This window comes from Podarcis liolepis (assembly GCF_965112155.1).
Source record: "Podarcis liolepis genome assembly, chromosome: 5".
Lineage (NCBI taxonomy): Eukaryota > Metazoa > Chordata > Lepidosauria > Squamata > Lacertidae > Podarcis > Podarcis liolepis.
Window position 1 is genome coordinate 37,639,397 of NC_139556.1, and position 20,896 is coordinate 37,660,292.

Sequence of the window (20,896 nt, forward strand, 5' to 3'; positions counted from 1 at the left end):
CCCCCCCCCTTTTTACACCCTTACATTATCCAGAGACACAGAAAGAGAGAGGAAGCTAAAAGTATATTATTTATAATCAGAGCATAGGTTGCTTTGTGGACAAAAAGAACTAATTTTAACTATATAGTTTCAAAATTCCGAGGGGTAAAGAGAAAAATCATATATTGTTTGTTTGCAGAACTCAGCATAGCTAAAATTGTACAATCCTTCTAGCAAAGCTGAACATTTAAAGCCAAGTTTTAAAGTCAAGCCAAACAAAATGAGCCCCACAAAAAGCCAAAGCCAACACAGATGGCATTAACGTTATAAAAAAGAGACTACTTGTTTAAAAGCCTTTTTATTTTCCTTCACCATTATTGTTTTACAATACAAATTTCACCTTGTTGAACACACAAAAAAACCCTACAGAAGATAACTCTGTTTCACGTAAAATACAGAATGAATATATATATTTTTATATAGATAGATAGATATATGCTTCTTCATTCTTAAAAAACTATTTTGTTCTGCACATTGGCAAGTATAGGATAGAATACTTCCCCCAGACACAATATGTATGGCAGGACTGAAATTTTAGAGTTACATGCAGTTTCTGCACAATTCTGTTTTCAAGAAATCAATTGTTTTTCAACAAAATTTTCATTCAGGGATGAGACATTGTTTATAGTTTGATTTTTGATTTGCTGATCATTTGGAGAGAAAAATAATCTTATAAAAAGGAATCCATAGCTGTTTTCTTGCTATAGTTAAAATCCATGTATGGAATGGACAATAAAATAATTTAAGAAGCAAATTTCACTCTAACCTCTCCACAATATGTGAAGACTTGATTATGGTATTTGGTTTTTCTTCCAATTTAGTCATCTGAACATTGCAAGCAGATTCCCAATTTAATTTAGATATAAAATCAAAATTTAGTAATGTATACAATACATATAATATTTGTTTCATGGAATACTTTATTTTAAATTAAAACTTGTAAAGACTGCCTACTGACCATACTATCAAGACAAGAAAGGCACTAGAAACAGATACATCTCTCTCCCAAGAAGCTTTTTTTTATTTTAACTCTTTTCTCTGACATGTAAAAATCTTTTTTAGATTTTATTTTTACGCATATCATTTTGAAAAATAAAGTTAGGAAATACTTAGAAAAATCACTTTACAACAGAATAATTTTTTTGCACTTTTTGACACTGTCACTGCAGATTTACAAAATCAAAGTTTACCAAACCTTTCTGTGTCTATCATTAGTAGCTTCAGTGAAACAGGTAGAAAGATTCCTGTATATTATTATCCCAATCAGGTATTTAGAAACCTTCATATAGACATTTGCTAGAAAATGGCTTACAGCCCAATCTTTGGGGCAAGAGATATGAAAATTATGTTTTCCCAAGAAAATAATACGCTTTGTTCCCAGACGAGACTGGAAAGACCAGAACTTATGATATAAAAGCCTCTTTTTCTGTTTACGCTGCTGCATCATATACAAAGAAACATGGTGATGAGCAATGCAAATCCAAAATCTATTAACAAGAAATGTATACAGTGCATGATAATTTACGGTTTCCTTATTGTTGTCCATCGCAGATCCTTTGGAGAGAGAAAAAGATCACAGTGCTTACCAGGTAAGAGACTAGATTACAGTCAAGGTAATGGTTAAAAGGTAGAGGAAAGGGAGCAGTTCAGTTTTTATGGCATCTCTTCTTGCGGAGTTCTTAGCACTTTTGGACAGTTCTTTTGCCATCTCTTCTTCTTCTTTTTTGTAGCTGTTATGTGTCATTCACCAATCTGCTGTACTTAGGCTGTCTACCCAGTCGGAGAGCTTGCCAAGAAAATGGCCAGTGGTAAGAGCGTGGGACAATGCCCGGAACATTCTTTTCAAAGTACTGGAAGGGTCTATACCACCACACTCGTGCAAGGAGGTTTGTCTGGGAAGCTTCTTTTAGCACCTGCAAAACAACAGTGTTTACAAATGAAGCCTCAATAAAGGAAAACCAGCAGGCGGCAGTTTATTTGCTCTTCCAATATATTTCATGCCTGAAGCACATTATTAGGGTCCCATTATGACTACTACTTTTTGGGGCTGGGGGACAGAAGAAACATAGGGGAGAGCTTGCTATGTACCCCATCACACCAACAGAAAAGAAGAAGAGTACAACAGAAGTGGCACATGCAAACTATGATTCAAATGTGCTTTGCTTCAGGAACTCTTTTTCCTTATCATATCTTGTTATATCTCGAGAAGCAATCAATGTTTTTGCATAGTATCTATTAATAATGGTTTCACATCTTAGAACAAAAAAAAACCCTGTCCCTGACTGTTTCACAAGTAGGAAAGCACCCAGCAGGAAGTACTTAACATATTCAGGACAAGCCTGAAAGGCAGATATGAGTAGCCAAACTTGTTTGAGCTTGTTGCTTCTCACTCTCCCACCCAAGTCCCCTCCTCATGACAGAAAGTGTGAATGCACACATATATAATTTTTGCTTTCCTAGAGGGTCTGGATAAAAAATCAGATCCAGTGCAATAACAAATGTATTGGAATAGGTCAGCTTAAGCTGTTGGGGGAAAAGAGACTCACTTGTTGGTTGGCCATTGTGTGATACCACCAGAAAAGTCTTGTAGTGATGTAGTAAGCCACCACCACATCCACAGTGTAGTGGTCGTGAGCCAAGAGGATACAGAACATCCCCACTAAGCTGAGAGTCCAACAAACCCAATGATACCACCAGAGTCGCCGAGGTGAATCTGAAGGCAAGGAAAGGTGGAAAGCATTAATGCGACGCACATAGCACATTCTCCTTCACAGGGTGAAGAATTAAACACAGTATCATAAGCTGAACATCTTCAAATGGGATAACCCCCAGCATTCTGTGGAATGGAAAGAGGATAGTAACAATATCATAGATATCTGTGGCCTCAGAACTCTAGCTGCCATTGCCTCCCTGAGGGAACAGTGCAGCCATTCAAATGAGAGCTCAATTTAAGCATGCATTTCTTGTTTACTTACTATTGCTATCATTGTCACTACAATTTATTACCTGCCCTTCTTCACCCCCAAGCCCCAGGGTGGGTTACCACAATTAAACACAGTATTAAAAGCAGTTTAAAGCAATTTAAAATTGCCAGACACACTTCTGTTAGAAGGGAGTTTCACAACCTAGGGTCTGCCACAGATAATGCCTCTCCCTGGACCATCACCCTCCAAGCTTCTGAAGGCTGTGGAAGGGTGCTCCCTCCAATGATCTTACTATCCAAGACAGTCTGTAGGGAATGAGTTGACTTTTTCCCAGGTATTTGGGGTCTAAGTCATTTAGGGCTTTAAACATTAACATGAACACATTGAATCGGGCCCAGAAACTTACTGGCAACCTGTGCAGCTGTTTTAAACAGGGGTCATATGAGATCTGAAGGGAACCACAGACCACTGCACTCCCTCCATCTCTCCCTCAATAATTGTTATCAAGCACGGCTAGCAAAGTGGTCTGAAGCCAGACTGGAATGGAATCAAATAACCAGCTTCCTCCAAGCATGCCTGAAGCTGGACTGCCACCAGCTTCTTGAGCACCTTGGCGGAATGGGGTGGGGTGGAGGAATGGGGTGTTTGCAGGCTTTATCAATGGTGTTTCAAATATATGCAATTTCACCTACACGCCCAGTGCCTCAGAACATAAATGTGGAGTTGCCTGTATACTGTACTAGTTTCCACTTTTAATAAGCAGTTATCAGCCATAAAGCATACAAAAACAAAATTGAAAGAACCAAAATGAATGGGAGGATCATGATTCTCCAAGAATTACAAGTGTATGGGTATTTATTGATGCTTCAACTCTGCAACTGGTTTATAAACGGCTAATACTGAAATTAGGTAGCAGAGAATTAATCATGACAAAGGGAACCAAAGACTTAGGCTAATCTTCTTCCAATCTCAGTTGCTTTAGAGTTGAATTGGTTTTCCCATTAATCTTGGCTGCAGATCAGAAATGACTGAGCCAGCCACACCAGACCAGCACAATTGTATTAGCATTCAGATGTGATGTCAGGTAAAACTTTTATTCAGCAACCATTTTCCTTGGAAAATACATTAACATAAACTACACTCCAATCCCAGCAAACAAATATTATTAAGATGAGATGTGCCTTTCCTTTTCCCCCAGTTTGTTTTACACCGTAAGTTGTTGTTGTCATAATAAGAGGATGAGAATGCTGTGCAATGAGTTTGGATAGAAGGGCTAAGTTACGTTTTATTCCCATTATATGTTCCTCTAAAAACATGCTCAAAGGAAGCCTAGCGTTCTTTGTTAAGAGTTTCTGTGTTTACTTTCATTGTTGGATATTTATTTCCACTGACATGCTTTTTAGCAAAATTATCAAGGTACAAAGCGCTAACAGCAAGGCAGTATTTTACAGTGTGTTCTCATATTAACTAACATACATTTTTTAGTCCAAAACTGAAAAAGTCAAACTTACACTCTTTGATAAATAAGTATGTAAGTGTTAGCATAACTGTGTGACCGCTGAACAAGTAGTCACCACACAGATCGTGTGATCCTGTGATGGACAGCCCGCCTCCAGCAAGCATCTTCATTATCCTCCTCATGTGCGATTCCCAGTCTCCAAAGAGCTGATGGAAGGAGGGGGGGGGAGGAAACATCAGCACATTTCATATTAAGATCGATACCATTTAGAATAATCTTATAAAAGAAAGCTTAATTTACATTCAGAACCTGGCAATTTTTAAAAAAATATATCTTATTAGGCATTAAGACTCTATACCACTTAATGCATCATAGCATTCAATAAAAATATCTTTTTTAAACACACACACACACACACGATCCTAAGAAGCCAACAACCATGTCTTTGCATTCGTGAATTTTTCAGCAAGGGAAAGGCTTAAGAATTGAAATAATATCACTTCAATTATTTCAACTGCAAATGCATGAGTAATTAAAAATATAGGGTTGTATCGAACAAAGCCATCCCATTAGCGCTAGGACTTCTGCTTGCATAATTGGATTTCTTCTCCTTTGCTCGTACCTTCCCTGCCCCTCCCTCCAAATCAGCTCCAGAGGGTTGAGGAACCCCCTGAACACATTTGGGAGGCATTTAGAGAGAAGAACTCCCACTGCACAGGCGCTAGTAGTATGACTTTGTTCGATACAACCCAAAGTCAAAAAAAGCAAATAACTTGCCCAGAACCATCATTTGCTAGGTCATAATTTGGCCAAAGAGAAATCAATTGTCATCTTCTTTAAAGAAGCTTGTTGGCTGATAAGAAATGGCTGATATGCATGTTATCCTCCATGGTTACTATGTACATAAGGCAAGATCCAGCCAGCGTTGCGCACTTTTAATAGCCAATGGTCTCACATGTTAAACACATGCCTATTAAACATTATAAATCTCGCCTGAAAAATCACGATATTAGAATTCATAAAACATCTGGGATTCACATTGGCTTCTGAGATCATTACTCTCACTGCTATTACATTTTTCTCTCTCTCTGAGAGCTCCCTCTGCAACAAAAGGAGCTAAAGATAATTAACAGGTGCCTGCAGGCTGTAAGCAGCTCACCTCCAATGACCATGCCTGGGAGCATATCTTAACAGCAGATAAATGGCCATTCAGATACAATAAAATAAAACTAGCAAGGAATAGCGAAATGTTTATAAGTGCTCCCATTTAAAATCCTGTCCCTGCCCCCAACCGGGTGGGCATGGCTCACAATGTTAAATGATGCCCATTACTGTGTAGAAAAAGTGTTCCTGCTCAAGCCATGTAAATGGGTAACTTGTCTGTATTCCCTCAGTGGCTATAAAGGCATAATTGAGAATGGTTTGTAAACCCTGGCAGCACACTGTGGAATGAAAAGGAGAGGTGTAGAGCTCCTCCTAGAAGAACAGCTGTTCAATCCTGTATCTAGCACTTGCCTTCTATAATATACAAGTGCTGGAACATAGACAATAAACCAATAGCAACCATGTGTGAGATGTTCCTTATAAGTACCATGGCTTCATATTATTTCAGCCAAATAGTAATTAAACTTGTCAAACTGCAATATCCAGTGGAGCCCTGCAGGCACTAACTCTGCATGAATCGGGTCAAAACAGATAAACAGGAAGCTCCAGCTGCCTCTCACAAGCTGCTCGCCATCATCTTGGATTCCTCTCACCCCAACATTAGTTCTACAAAATAATAAGGTTCACCTTTGGATATACAAGTATATACAAGGCTTGGTCTGCAGGATTTGTACATCGACACCAATGACTATTTTGGCATCCAATAAAGACCTACAGGTCCACTGGAATAGTATGCTAACCCCCTGACATGGTATATTTAGGAACTCCTCTTTCTCTATCCCAGGGGTGACAAACTTGCAGCCATCCAGCTGTTGTGGGAGCCTCATCTGCTCTAGCTAGCATAGCCAATTGTCAAGGATTATGGGATCTGTAGTTCAGCATCATCTGTAGAGCCACTTCTCCTTAGGTTTGTTTAGAAACAGGGAGCTTTGCGATGGCAAGGCAAACAACGGACAAGAGATTCACAAAAACCTTGCTGCAAATGGCATGCACAGTGCTTGAGAAAACATTACGCAGTGAAGAATATAACTCTTTCCCGTTATTGTGTCTGCCCTCTATCATGCAATGAAGATTTATAAAGGATTGTTGAGGCTACTCCTCTTCCAGTGACAGAGTTATGGCATGTTTGTGGGATGTTGTGCAGATAGCAATGCTTGCATGGATATAATCTGAAATGCCAATGGTAAAACAAGGTTGATGCCAGAGATAGCGACAACAACCCCCTGTCATGCTTGCTTGTACAACCAACGGACCTCATCTGTCCTGCTTGGTGAAAATCACTAAGCATCCCCAGTGCTCTACTGCATGGTATAAAAGTAACAATTGCCACTGAAGATGGTAGTCACAAACAATCCCATAAATTATGAACCAGTCTTTCGCATTTTCATTTCAGGGATGGTGACTTGATGGTTGCAACTCAGCTCCTGACTACCCTGGCTTTTCAAGGATTTTTATTTATTTATTTAGCAGGATTTATATACTGTTTAGTCATCAAAACCTAAGTGAGTTACAAAATTTACTAATAAAACTCAGGTGTTCCAACACAAAGTTAGCCTAAAGGTTTTCAAAATAAAATCAAAGAGTTTTTAAAATAGGCATTGTAAATCAAACTACATATTTAAACACATGTCAAATGCATGTCTCTAGGCAGGCTCCTGCAAAAACAAACAAAAAAACAACCCTTTCTAGTGGGTGCTGAAAACAGTACAGCAAAAGCACCTGCCTAATATCAATGGGCAAGGAGTTCCAAAGTGTACTGTAGGTGCCACTGCACTGAAAGTGATGATTCCCTGCAAGTTTGTCAGCAACATTATGTGGCACCTGTAGGAGTGGTGGTTCTATAGTTCTTGTCCAGGTTCTGGCCTAAGCACGAGGCAGAGATATAGTCAACCATAGTATGAGTTGCATCTCTATACCAGCAGAGGGAAATCAACACCACTGAGCTTCCTGGAAATTTCAGCAACCTGCTACATGTGTCTCCAGCAGACGCTGATGGTATAAGCACAGGTTAGTCCTAGTAATGTCTAAAAACCATGTTCAAAATGTGGCAATAGGGGACTCCCTACATTCTGGGAATGTATGCAGCTCTATCCTTTGTAGTGAGGAAGTCACTAGTAGTTGTGCTCAAGCTCCGACGGTGCTGATCACCTTTCAAGAGGGCTGGTGGGAATGTGGACTGCCTTCAGAATGACAATCATATGACTGCTCTCAAATTGAACACTGTTTGTTTCAGGTGATCCAAGGAAGGTGGTACTGAGCTAAATTCTGATAGAACCTGTTTATTATCAAACACTACGGTTGAGCAACAAGCAATACTGATCGGCTGTGAAAGAACTGTTGCCAATTCTCCTTGGCCAGCGATTCACAGCTCACCCTGACTAAAGTTTTCCAAATCTTTGGGAAAATAAAGAGGAAGATTTTAGACAACAATAACACAAAGGGGGGGGGGGAGTTACCTTTGGAGAACAGTTGAAATGCATGCCAGGTACCGGGAGGGTAGTAACATACATCGTAATACACCGATACAGGTACAGTGTGCCAACTATACAAAAATATCGCCTGCTAATAATGGACCTGGAGAGAAAAGGGAGGAAATTATGCATCACTTGAAGTTCTTCAGGATTGTAAGTGTTTTCAAGGCAAAATGAGCATGGAGCTCTAGATGCAATTTATGTGCTCTAGGACAATAAATAGTTCATATTCATTTAGGTAAATGAAACATTCATTTAAAAACAAATGGAAGCTATTATTCTCACTTAGTGGAATAGACCAGAAAAATCAAGATAGCAATGGCAGCAGGGTAATCGGTTCCAAACATTCCCTCCTAACCTGACCAAGAACAGAACTGTGGGCAGAATCATCCAGATATCAACAGGCTATTGGACAAAGCACAGGCTGTAATCTGGGATCCAGCTGAGGGGCAGAACCAGTGGCATGTGGTGAATTTTTGCATAGGGGAACAATCAGGGCCAGAGGCGCCAGCTTGCAAGGCAGATGACGTCACGCACATGAGCATCGTGCTTCCCTCTGGCAGGATGCTGGAGCCCTCCTGCTTCCTTCCCAAAGCTGGGTGGGCTTTGGGAAGGCCGTGGTCAGGCTTTTGGACCCTCTGGAGCATCATGCCTCCCTCCTTAAGCTGGGTAGAAGCTTCCCAGGCTTTGGGAAGGAGACGCCAGGGGAAGATTTAGGGGACTAGCCTAGTCTCCCTAGTCCAATGACCGCATGCCACTGGGCAGAACCCGCCTCTCATTCCAGACACTGAGATCTCAAGGGGCAAAATACAGCCTAGACTCCAAGTGGGTCCTTAAATAAATGCCTTTATTCTCCCCATGCCCCTGGAAATGAGAGGTTGTCATTTATTCCTTTGGGGAAAGGTGAAGTGCACTGGAGGTCCAGTATGACAATGCTCCTGCAGAGGAAGGCAACAGGCTTCCATGAACATTGTGCAGAAGCTTCTGTTTCTCCAATATATCAATGTGAACCATTCGTTTCTATGGAAGAAAGAGGCTGAGAGGAGAAAATCGGAAAGACCTGAAGATAGGCTCCCCTATTTCCTCAACAACCCCCCTCCCTGTTTACAGAGACAACTTTCTTTCACATAAGCCAATAAAAGGCATTCAAGAGAGAAAAATAAATGTATCTTGCCATGTTTATGAGCACCTCACTTGTTCTGTACAGGCCAATTTTAAGTGCAGCCAGCCAATTAGGAAGTACAGCTTCATTCTAGGCCTTTTTGATATCTACACTAAGCTAGCTTGGAACATAAATAAATATCACAAGAAATTAAATGCCATTTATTGCTATTCCTTTAACATTTGGAACTAGTAAGTACTTTATATATTAGAAAAAAATATTATGAAACACATTTTGAAGTTTTCTTTATAGCCTTGTAAGGCAGAATTTCAGCTGTACTGGTAGCAAAGTGTGGTTATAAACAATTCTCATAACATTCCAAACTATCAGTGCATTATAGCCTGTGGAGAATTTTTATTCTTATCTCTTAGGAAGTGAAGATAATGACCTGAGAACAGAGGATATACTCACGGAATGAATATATGTGTGTGCATGCACAAGCACACGCACACGCACACACGCACACTATATTGTGTATAATGTACACACACAAATGTGTTTGAGATGTAATGTAGATAACAATAAACAGGATCCAAAACGGCATGGGACTTTAGGCTATTTTCTCTTAAGTGCAAACATACACTTCATAACCGAGGCCATGTCTCATACTGCTTTTGCAAATCCCCCTCCTGCCTCCCCAGTTTTAAAAATGCCATGCCATGAGGCAGGCGCTGCTATGCAAAAAGCTTTATTAGATGCACGGAGCTATCTACATCCTGTTCTTTGTGCACATGCTATTTTTGAAATACAATGGAATCTTTCCCTCATAAAACACCAACACATTTTAAAACTAAAGAAACGAACAAAAAATGAGGCTTGAGATTGCATTTGTGCAAGCAGCATTCCAGAGGGGAACCATGCTGCAATACTACTATAAAGGGCCCTCTTCCTCACGCCCTTTAAAAGCAAGAGTGGCCGTCTTTTTCAGCCAGGTGGCAGCACTGAGAGTTGGCCAACCCTCTGACAGAGGCATGCCAGCAACAGGAATTGCTAAAGGGGCCAATGCACACTCACACATGCACATGTGCTGACATACACACACCCCACACATTCTGATGCCGCCACCACCACCATCCCTGGAAGGAAAACTCTCTCCCTCATTACCTAAACCTCTACAGCTTTATTTTTAATGGTGCTATGCCAGAGAGAGAGAGGAGGCACTTTTCCAAAGTAAGGTGAGGTGCCCAATTTTGGCAGAGGAAAGGTTGGCCGCTATAGGCACTTTCATGGGCCTGATCTGGCCCAGGGGTCATAGATGTGCCATGTCTGCTTTAAGGGCTTCAGTAGATCAGGCACCAATGATCTAGCTGCATGAGCAGCCCTAGTGCTTTCCCCTCCTATGGACATGGCTCTGAAGGCACACCATGCAGCAGCCTGGTTGAAGCTAAGCAGGTCCATGTATTAACTGGATGGGACACTGCCAGGGACTCCCATGCAAACTGCCTTGAATTGCATGGAAGGAAGGAAACAAACAAAATGAATAAAATGGTCCTTTGATACTAGAAGAGAGCAACAAAACTAGTATGGAGAAGCATCGTCATCCTGTAAGGAGAAGGAGGGGTAAATTACCAATGCAAGTGAGCAGTATTGGGGCTGGTGGAAAACTTCTTTCTAAATAATTACTTACAAGCCAGGTTAACATCTTAGTATAAAAAAATCCTTATATATCTGTTTAACATACAGATTTCATAAAATTACTGTTCTTGCCTCTGACTGTATTTAACATGTCTCTCCACCACATTTTACAAGCCAGGCTCATTATTAAAGAAGCAGAGTTAACTTGAAAAAAATAAATCAGCAAACTATAAAAAATAAAATAATATTAGTATATGGGACTGAATAAAATATTATCAAAATATGCATGTACTTACTTGTATTTTAAGAGCAGCCACTGAACTGCCCAGAGTCCTACAAGGATCAAACCATTAATTTCACAGATAGAAAAGGCCCATTGAACTCGACTAAAGTGATCAAAAAAAGCGTCTGGCAGGGGCGGATCCACCTCCTTGGGAGGCACTCGTTCATGGACAACTGAGATTGTCACTGTTGTAAGGACTAGACAGCAAAGTGCATAAAAGAAAGCCAAAAATGTCTTCCCCCATTCCATGGGATACTGAGAACGTTCCGGCTCTGGCATGTGGATTTGTATCATATCCTTCCTGTACCCGTTTGGCATCCCGTTTGGTTTGCTTTTGCTGCTGAAACCATTTTCATTGCTGGGGGCCTCCGTACTGATGACCAAGTGGCCGTTGGCATGCCCGTTCTTGTGTACCTCAATATGGTGCTCCATTTTCAAAGTCTCTATCATGTCCAGCAGACGTTGGCCATTGTCCGAAGACACACGCGACAAAGGGGGCTTCTTGAAATCCTCCTTCGTTAGGTTCACCAAGTCCTGCCCAGTGAAATTCTTCAATGGCTCACAGTATTCTGGCACAACATCTGACAACCAATCGACCACTTCCTCGCATGACCACAGTGCGATTTCTTTCATTTCGTCCAAACACTTGCCTGCAGTCTTAAAAATCACGTTTAAACAGGACAATTGTCACTATTTTTGCTTAACAGGAAGTCCTTCTTTGACTCGCTCATCCTGTCTAAAGATCAGTAGAAACCAGTTTTGCAGGTCGATGCACAACAGCTTCAAATCGCCTGGTACAGATATTGACATGTGGCATGTAAAAGGAATGTTCACTTCATTTTGCATTTGCCTTTCTACAGTTAAGGGAGAGAAAGAGAGAATTGTAGTCAGAACATTATTTTTTCTTACTACTGTAAAAGACATGATATACAGGCATTATTTGCTTTAATAGAATCAGATGCCTTTCATTTATTTATTATTTGTACTCACAACATGCCCTTCACCAATGGTCTCAGGGAAGATTACAAAAAACACACACACAAAATTAAAGCAGCTAAAAAACTAAAATAAGCTAAAATTGTTGTAACACCATAAAATAAAAACTATGAAATTAACAAACTGGCACAGAACATCAATTCAGCAGGAGGGATAACCCTTACTCAACCAAAGGCCTGGGTAAAAACATACAATGATTTGGGGGAGGGGGGACTCATTCCACAATTTGTAGCTTCTCTTAATTTGTGCCAGCAAATAATCATGGCCAATGTGTGTCTGTGTTATTCCAAACACTTTGGATCAGGGATGGCATGAACTTGCTGTCTGAAGTAGAGAAAAAGGTAACCGGAGCCCCATCCCTTCAATGATCAGAAGCCAACCAGACAGGCAGCTGAATCTCACTTTGACACTGGCAACAGGACAGCATCTGATAGTATACCTGAGGGCAGCAAGATAGGGAATACAGGATGGCCACATAGCAAAGCATGTGGGTATGGGTATGGGTGTGGGTGTGGCTATGGCTGTATGTGACAAAAGGCAAAAATATACTGCATGACCCAAGACGAAGCAATTTGCCCTAAGTGGGAAGGGTTTATTCACTGGTGCAATCTCAATGCATCACAGGAGGTTAAGGGATTCCACCTGTGATGCCTTAAAATTAAAAGAGATGATGAAATTGTCATTCGGATCAATTTCTTCCGGCAAGCGTCGGGGTGTGGGTGGGAAAATCACTCTATTGAGAAGATGGTTTGAGATCACATAAGTACCAACAGGCAACCTGTTGGGAGAATCAGAACACAATACACCTTGGGCCGCAATTCTTAAGCATAGCTTTCCTTTAAAGTGAATTACAGAGAATTGGGACGCGAGTGGTGCTGTGGTCTAAACCAGAGTCTAGGCCTTTCTGATCAGAAGGTCGGCAGTTCGAAACCCCACCACACGGTGAGCTCCCGCTGCTCAGTCCATGCTCCTGCCAACCTAGCAGTTCGAAAGCATGTCAAAGCGCAAGTAGATCAATAGGTACCGCTCCGGCGGGAAGGTAAAGGGCGTTTCCGTGCACTGCTGTGGTTCGCCAGAAGCGGCTTGGTCATGCTGGGCACATGACCCAGAAGCTGTACGCCGGCTCCCTCGGCCAATAAAGCGAGATGAGCACCACAACCCCAGAGTCGGCCATGACTGGACCTAACAGTCAGGGGTCACTTTACCTTTACCCAGAGAATTAAAGGGCGCTTTCAAGTAGAGGTTCTTAGGATGAAAGTGCAAGTCACATTCACTCTTCTCCAAGTCAATGAAGAGAACAAAACACATGATGAAAACGGGTCCCTAGCCCTACTGTTGGAGTGGGGGGGGGGGGAGCCTGGAAGCATGTGGGCAGTGCATGAAGAACCTCAGACAGTCTACTGTTGCTGAACAGGGCATTTCACATCCACCCACAGAGACACATATAACCCTTCTCTCTCCCTGACCCCCATGCATAAGGCAATATAGTCAGCTTTGTGAATAGTGAGACTTTTAAATATCAAGTCCCCCAAAGCAGCCCCCGCAACCACATTGCAAGGGGAAAAAGACTCCAGAAACTCTGGTTTTCAAAAGGTTCTGTGGCAGAATAAGAAGCTAATTTTGGGGGTTGGAACACCCCTGAGTGTGCAAATCCAAGTCTTTTATAGTGAGGTCATTTGGACTACGGCAGTTCAAAATGAAATCTGTTTCTTTGGGATTTGTTTAGCCTTATGCTGGTTACTTCTCCCTTTAGAACAGCATGCTAGCTGAAAAATGACATCTGGGTAAATAATCTTGGATAAAGCAAAGTATTAACTTCAGTGGAGATACCAAGAGACAAGGGATTACACAAGGCTAACTTGCTGGCAGAGGAACAGTTTAATATTTTTCAAGAATTCAGCAGAGATGTCTGCCTATTAATTGTCTGTGCAATCCAAGTAGGTGAAAGGTTGGGTTGAACAGTAAGACATCAGATGAGAGCATGTGTTTGGAAACTGAGTGGGTGAAGAAAATGGGTGCAGCAATACTGAACCTGTTCCCATATAAACACAGTACAGTGGTACCTCGGGTTACAGACGCTTCAGGTTACAGACGCTTCAGGTTACAGACTCCGCTAACCCAAAAATAGTACCTCGGGTTAAGAACTTTGCTTCAGGATGAGAACAAAAATCACACGGCTGTGCGGTGGCAGCGGAAGGCCCCATTAGCTAAAGTGGTACCCCAGGTTAAGAACCGTTTCAGGTTAAGAACGGACCTCTGGAATGAATTAAGTTCTTAACCCAAGGTACCACTGTAGTAGGGACTCAGGACACACTGTTACTCAATCTATTGTTTGGAAGTTCATGTAGATTCAAGTAAATAAAATAAACATGTTTAACCAAGGAAATATATAAAGCAGAAGGCAGAAGTTTTCATTGAAAATTTGTGCTTGCTAATGTACGGTCTGATTAACTAGCCAAAATGGCCCAATGTAATTTGGTATCATGATTCTGATGACAGATTCTGCTTTAAGAAGTAAAAAAAACCATGTAGTTACATACTGTCATCCATGTGCACAGCAATGGTAGCCAACATGGTGCCCTCCAATGGTTTTGGACTCCAACCCCCATCAGCCTCAGCCAGCATGGCTTGTAATTAGGGATGATGAGCAGTTATAGTCCAACAACATCTGGAGGGCAGTGTGTTGGCTTTACAAAGAATTAGAGGATAACTCCCTGGCCCAAAGGGCTTACAATCTGGATAATTAAAGAAATAAAAAGCAGTGGAAGAGGAGGGGAATAGAGGCAAGAATAAAGAATGATCAGTGACTAAACCGATTCATTCCTTTGATGTAATACATATGTAGGAATTATTCCTTTCATTATTGCTGTTTTGTTTTGTCACTTGCAGGTTTTCCAATTAACTATTTATTAGGGTTCTGGGTCCTTTTATATCAGTAAGGAGCTAAAAAAAATTCTTCATTGCATTCTGTTAAACTTAAAGTTTTGCTCCTGTTGTAAGTTCTCCTCTCCAGAATTCTGCATCGTTGGTAGCAGTGTAGCACTTGACTGCATAGGCAATAAATAGGCTGTAGTTTACAAAAATGTTTCATTTCTTATTCTTCCTGCATTTCTGGTTCTACAGCATCTCATGCAATTGGTGAGCACTAGTTCTAAAAATGGTTAGCTTATTTTCTTATGCTTGTTTCCATGCTTGTGCATTTCAGACATTTTTGTATATATAGCCCAAGAGAGTGGCCAAACTGATGTATCCAAAATTGTAGTGGCCTATGTCACATCTCTTCCCCAAAATTTATTTCAATGAAGCATTTTTAGGCATAATTTGTCCATGGTAAAATAAAAAGAATCTGACATGCATAAACCATGCTGCAATCTATCTGCTAGCTCAAACAAAACTCAAATTAATTCTGCAATAGGCTTTACCAATGTTCAAACTATCCCAGGCTGAGCCAATAATGTGCTGACAGCCTGTTATTTCTGTGAGTAAGGCTACAGAGCATTAAAAAGACAAAAGGGCAAAAGTGTATGCTTACTGTGAACACAATCAGTGGAAACTTTATTCATTTTTTAAAAAATGTGTCAGAGTGTTATTTCTTTGTAGACTACTTTCAAAACAACTGGTCTGTAAATGGTCACTTTCAGGAACCCTAGGAGACAAAGACAGGTGCTTGAAGAGACACAAAGTTTGCTCTGATCTTTCCCTATAATGGTTTCTATTAATTGCTTCATAAATGACAGCCAAACTAATGTGTGACTTTTCAAAGAGAACTAGTACACTACAATGTAATCTAGTGATTAAGAGAATGGGTTGTGAAATTGGTTATCAAAAGTGGGGTAGAGAGACTAGATTTTGTGGTGTATTGTACACTAGAATATGATGCAAGCAGCTGTTTTTATGTTTTCCATTCAGTTAAAAGCTTCTTTCTGTCAGCAACCTGGATCCAGTTGTTTCCAAGGTCTTAAATAGGTAATCACAGAAAAGCTAATTTGGGGGAATTAGCAATATTACTGCTGGGAACTTTACTGGTGACAACTGTGCACACACAGAACAGCATTGGCTTTGAACGTGGTGCTTACTACAAGAGATTTGGCAAAGACCAATAAGAACCCGATATTAGTGTGCCTGGTCCACGGAACCAACAATAACCACACTGTTGTTGTAAGTGTGTATTTATTCATATAAAAAAAGTTTAAAGGTAGTAACATGACAAAACAAAATGATTTGGAAGCAACAAAATGGCGCTACAACTTGATATGCCACTATAGAACTAATGCGTACACAGGCTACCCCAATGTGTTGCCTGGTCTATATGCTTAGTTACTGTAGCAGAAATAAGACTAGAGATGGAGAGTCACCCAATTTTGAATTGTGAGGTGGAATCCTAAGAGCTTTGCTACAGAAAAAATGAAAGAACCAGGAAGAGAAGGAGCGATATTAGATGCAATTGTAGAATTTTTTCCTGTCTCATGAGAGCCACAGAACTCTGGAAAAACAGGAAGGCGTCCAGAGGTTGAGATGCCATATTTATGCATCAGGTGGTAGGAAAACAGCTTAATTTCTTCACCATAACTTAAAGGTTCACTTTCACAGACATGCAAAAGGAATCTTATTGAAGTAGGCCGCAGAATGGCAGCTATCAATGAGAATTCCTTTGCAAACTCTTTGGTGGCATCAGCCTCATCCTTTTGCTACCCATTACAACTTGGAGATAACAAGCAAATGCTGTTGTAAGAATTACTGAGATGTTATACGTGAAGCACTTTGAGGACTTTGGGAAATTGCTTTTGAAGTGCAGTTTATAAAAAATATACTACGGCTGCAGTTCTGTGTACATTTATGTTGAACCTTGAAGCAATTCATTACGAAGTAGCCTGCACAGCATTGGGCTGCATAGTGCAAACCTATGTACAGTTACTTCAGATTAAGCCTTGTTGATTTTAGTGGGATTTACTTTCAAATTAAAACGCACAGCATCTGGCCATCAGAATAAATCTGCAGGGCCTCAGAAGCATACATTTATTTTGTGCTTTGCCACCTTGGAGCATATTATGGATTGCTGAAACTCTTCTCCCTCACTTTTGCTGAACTCACTGCAAAAGATGAACAGGGCAAGATGAAGCATTTCACTGCTGTGCAGAAATGCAGTTAGTGAAGTTTTCTTCACTCAGCCACATCACTTTGCCTTAAAGGGAGACATAAGACGCAGTTGCAAGTTATTTGCCATTTTTGCTATATTATTCATCCTGCACTCAGCTCTCACCTGGGGATCCTAGAAGTTGTCAGCATGCGACAGTGGCCATACCCTGGGATCGGCTTCAACTAGCTGGTTAAACCAGGTGAGGGTAGCCAATGGGTCTCAAACCCTCAGTGAGTTAGGGACATGCCCTGTATGCAAAGATAGACCCTGTCGGATGGAGCAGACAAGACCAATAGTGGGTCCAACAGTCAAGAAGGCTGTTTCTTCACATGCTGTAGAGCAGGCTTCCTCAACCTTGGCCCTCCAGATGTTTTTGGCTTAAAACGCCCTAGTTAGCAGGAGGAGAAGTCAGGGATGATGGGAATTGTAGTCTCAAAACATCTGGAGGGCCGAGGTTGAGGAAGCCTGCTGTAGAGGGAAGTAAGGGGCAGATGAGGCTCAACCTTTTCCATCTAAGAAAAAGAAATCTCTGATCCTAAATCTATGCTGCCTTGTGGGATATCTTCAGGAGAAGAAAAACCTAAGGGGTAAACCATGGGTAGGCAAACTAAGGCCTGGGGGCCGCATCCAGCCCAATCGCCTTCTAAATCCGGCCCACGGATAGTCCGGGAATCAGTGTGTTTTTACATGAGTACAATGTGTGCTTTTATTTAAAAGGCATCTCTGGGTTATTTGTGGGGCATAGGAATTTGTTCATTTTTTTTTTTTCAAAATACAGTCCGGGCCCCCACAAGATCTGAGGGACAGTGGACTGGCCCCCTGCTGAAAAAGTTTGCTGACCCCTGGAGTAAACCCTACACAAATCTGGAGTGGACTCCCTAAGACAGTTGGATGGTGCCTTGTACACCTTCTTCCGGGCTGGTACCAAACATATTGCTCTGATTTGCTTTCGACCACATCAGTGAGGCTGGGGGTATTGTCATCTGACAGCCTAGGACTTCCATACACGCCGCCCAGGCTTGCACCCCGGAGAGGTCACTTTGTTGCAGCTAACGCAGCAGTTTGACTTCACCCCCAGAGACGCACTCAGTTGTATCTTGAGACAGACGGATGCCAACTATAACATTACCAATTTCCTTGACAGTTTATTGTGAAGCTAAAGGAGTTTGCGATACAAAAGAGTGAGTCACAGTAATAACACTAAACTGTCAACCTAAACCAAAGAGGTGATTCAGAAAAACCATGGCAAGCAAAACAAACTTCCTACTTCTTTACAACCCAATCAGCAAACTTTCCAGCCTCTACCGTTTTAAAATGCAATGCAAGTAATTTTAAAATACTAACTGGAAATTTTCTTCACCATAAGTATCCATATCAGTGTCTGACATTTGTCATTTTAAATACCCTTCCGAGAAGGAGAGTGTTTTAAAATATTTACCCCAAGAACCAGGTGAGCCAGAGTTGAAGAAGAGAGACTGACTGCTATTGATTTACTATCCATTTAAGTCAAGGCTGAATGAGAATTTGAACTGAGATCTAAAACTACCCATTTTTCTACTCAACCCGCTTGGCTCTTATGCATTTAATGCCTGGAGTTGCATTGCAAGGGCAAACACAAAATAACAAACAAAACAAAGGAGTTTTCAGTAAAAGCCTAAATGACATTGGATTGATCGTTAAATGCACGTATGCATTACCTGGTGTATATGCACTGGACAAAAAAAAAAAAAGGAGGAGAGAAGAATGTTGTCTTCTACCACAAACGTGAAGCCTACTTAAGGGCACAAGTATGTAGAAAAAGGCAACATTTTCTTCGGGACTCCTATTCAGATAGCTCTCTTATATCAAAACCTGACAAAATTGTCCAGTTACTGGTGAACCAAAAGTAGCACAAAATATTCACACTGCTTTTGCCAGAATTTTTCCCCTAATCCCATGTCTTGTCTTAAAATTCCCAAGGAAATTTTACCTATATGAAACTTTCATCTCAAACCCACATGCCTAAAGCCATTCCATTACACCACTGTTCTGTCTGTAGGTTATGATGTATCCCTGCCTGTAATGCATGGTATCTATGGCTACATTAAAGGTAAAGGTAAAGGGACCCCTGACCATTAGGTCCAGTCGTGACCGACTCTGGGGTTGCAGCGCTCATCTCGCTTTATTGGCCAAGGGAGCTGGCGTACAGCTGCCGGGTCATGTGGCCAGCATGACTAAGCCGCTTCTGGTGAACCAGAGCAGCGCACGGAAACGCCATTTACCTTCCTGCCTATTTATCTACTTGCACTTTGGCGTGCTTTCGAACTGCTAGGTTGGCAGGAGCAGGGACCAAGCAACAGGAGCTCACCCCGTCACGGGGATTCGAACCGCTGACCTTCTGATCAGCAAGTCCTAGGGTCTGTGGTTTAAACCACAGCACTACCTGCGTCCCTATGGCGACTTTACCTTGTAACATATTGGGACATGGTTTTGTTTTATATACGCAGTGTATATAAATTCACAATGTATGTGGGATTACATGAAAGGTTCAGTTCAAAATACAAAGTATCTGTTGGTGGTTGTCACATAAGACTAGCCTGGGAAAAGTGGGTTCTTTTTATACTGAGCTAAAGGAATTGTAAAACCTCGCTTCTAATTGGCCTGCTGGACGGAAATTCTGGATCGTTCGCCACACAGGAAAAGCGGTCTTATGAGGAGAGAGAATTCTATGCCACTCAAATCTGATTGATTGAAGCGTGGGCTGGCAGGAACATAAGCAGACTGGGTCTACCACTGTTTGGAGTGTGTTGACCAGGAGTAGAAAAAAGAAAAAGCTGGGATAGAAGACAGAAGGCTTCTGGATGGACAGGAGGCTACTGAGGCAAGGGAAAACCAGGAAGTACAGTCTGCCCCCAAAAGAGCTGATTCACTGGCTTATGCCAAAGATTAGCAGAGAAACCATGAAAAGTCTGTGAGCAGTGAAGGGAGAGTTTATAGCAAGAAAGCTTCTGGAGCTGAACAGAGAGAAATTCCGGCAAGCCTGGCTGATAGGAAAACCAGCAGAAGCCATCTGCACCCGATAGTGGTGATAGCTGCATGCCTGAGGAAAAGAGACTATGGATAATTGGCACTTTTAGGAACTGCGTTTTACAAATCCATCTTAATTCAATTTCTGTATTTGAAAGCAACTGTCATTATAACAGTGTCATTATAAAAGCAAGAATTAGTGACCAATTTAACTGCAGTATTGCCCTTATTTTACCCCTGCGGGTGGTAATAAATAAAGAACATTTCGTTGTTTTGATTTGCTTACAAAGCTGCTTGGCTACTGGGTTATAGTTTAACATGTCTGTAAACAGTAAAGCATAGATGGTGGCAGTGCTTAAAGGGTTTTGAAACATACAATAATGGTGGGAGTATAACAGAAACTGTTTCATACATCTGATGAATCAACAGGGAGAAATAGAGGCTGTTTCTGCGCATATAAGAGGAAGTAATTCTCCATCACAGAACATTATAGCGCGGCTGAATGGACCCTTATGATAAGAGAAGGTGGAGCTACACTAACAACACACTGCAGCCCTCAGCAAAATAACTTTGTAGGCTGGCGTGCATGAGAAAAACAGGCTGAATATTGCTATCATATCTCAACACTTGTACAGTATAAGTAAAAAAACCCAAAAACTATCAATGCCAGTTTCCCAACA

The 20,896-nt window shown here is 41.3% G+C and overlaps 1 protein-coding gene across 12 annotated transcripts in view; it reads right to left on the minus strand.

The window, feature by feature from the left end:
- Positions 1–321: 321 nt before the first annotated feature.
- SGMS1 (sphingomyelin synthase 1) overlaps positions 322–20,896 on the minus strand; it is a 72,800-nt gene continuing 52,225 nt past the window's right edge. For all 12 annotated transcript variants that reach the window (XM_083503137.1, XM_083503147.1, XM_083503140.1 and 9 more), the window contains 5 exons: positions 11,091–11,931; positions 8,043–8,160; positions 4,475–4,628; positions 2,586–2,752; positions 322–1,952 (listed from right to left, as the gene is read on the minus strand). In XM_083503137.1, coding sequence (XP_083359263.1) covers positions 1,773–1,952; positions 2,586–2,752; positions 4,475–4,628; positions 8,043–8,160; positions 11,091–11,710 — 1,239 coding nt within the window. In that variant the 5' untranslated portion in view covers positions 11,711–11,931 and the 3' untranslated portion in view covers positions 322–1,772. The remainder of the gene's footprint in view (positions 1,953–2,585; positions 2,753–4,474; positions 4,629–8,042; positions 8,161–11,090; positions 11,932–20,896) is intronic.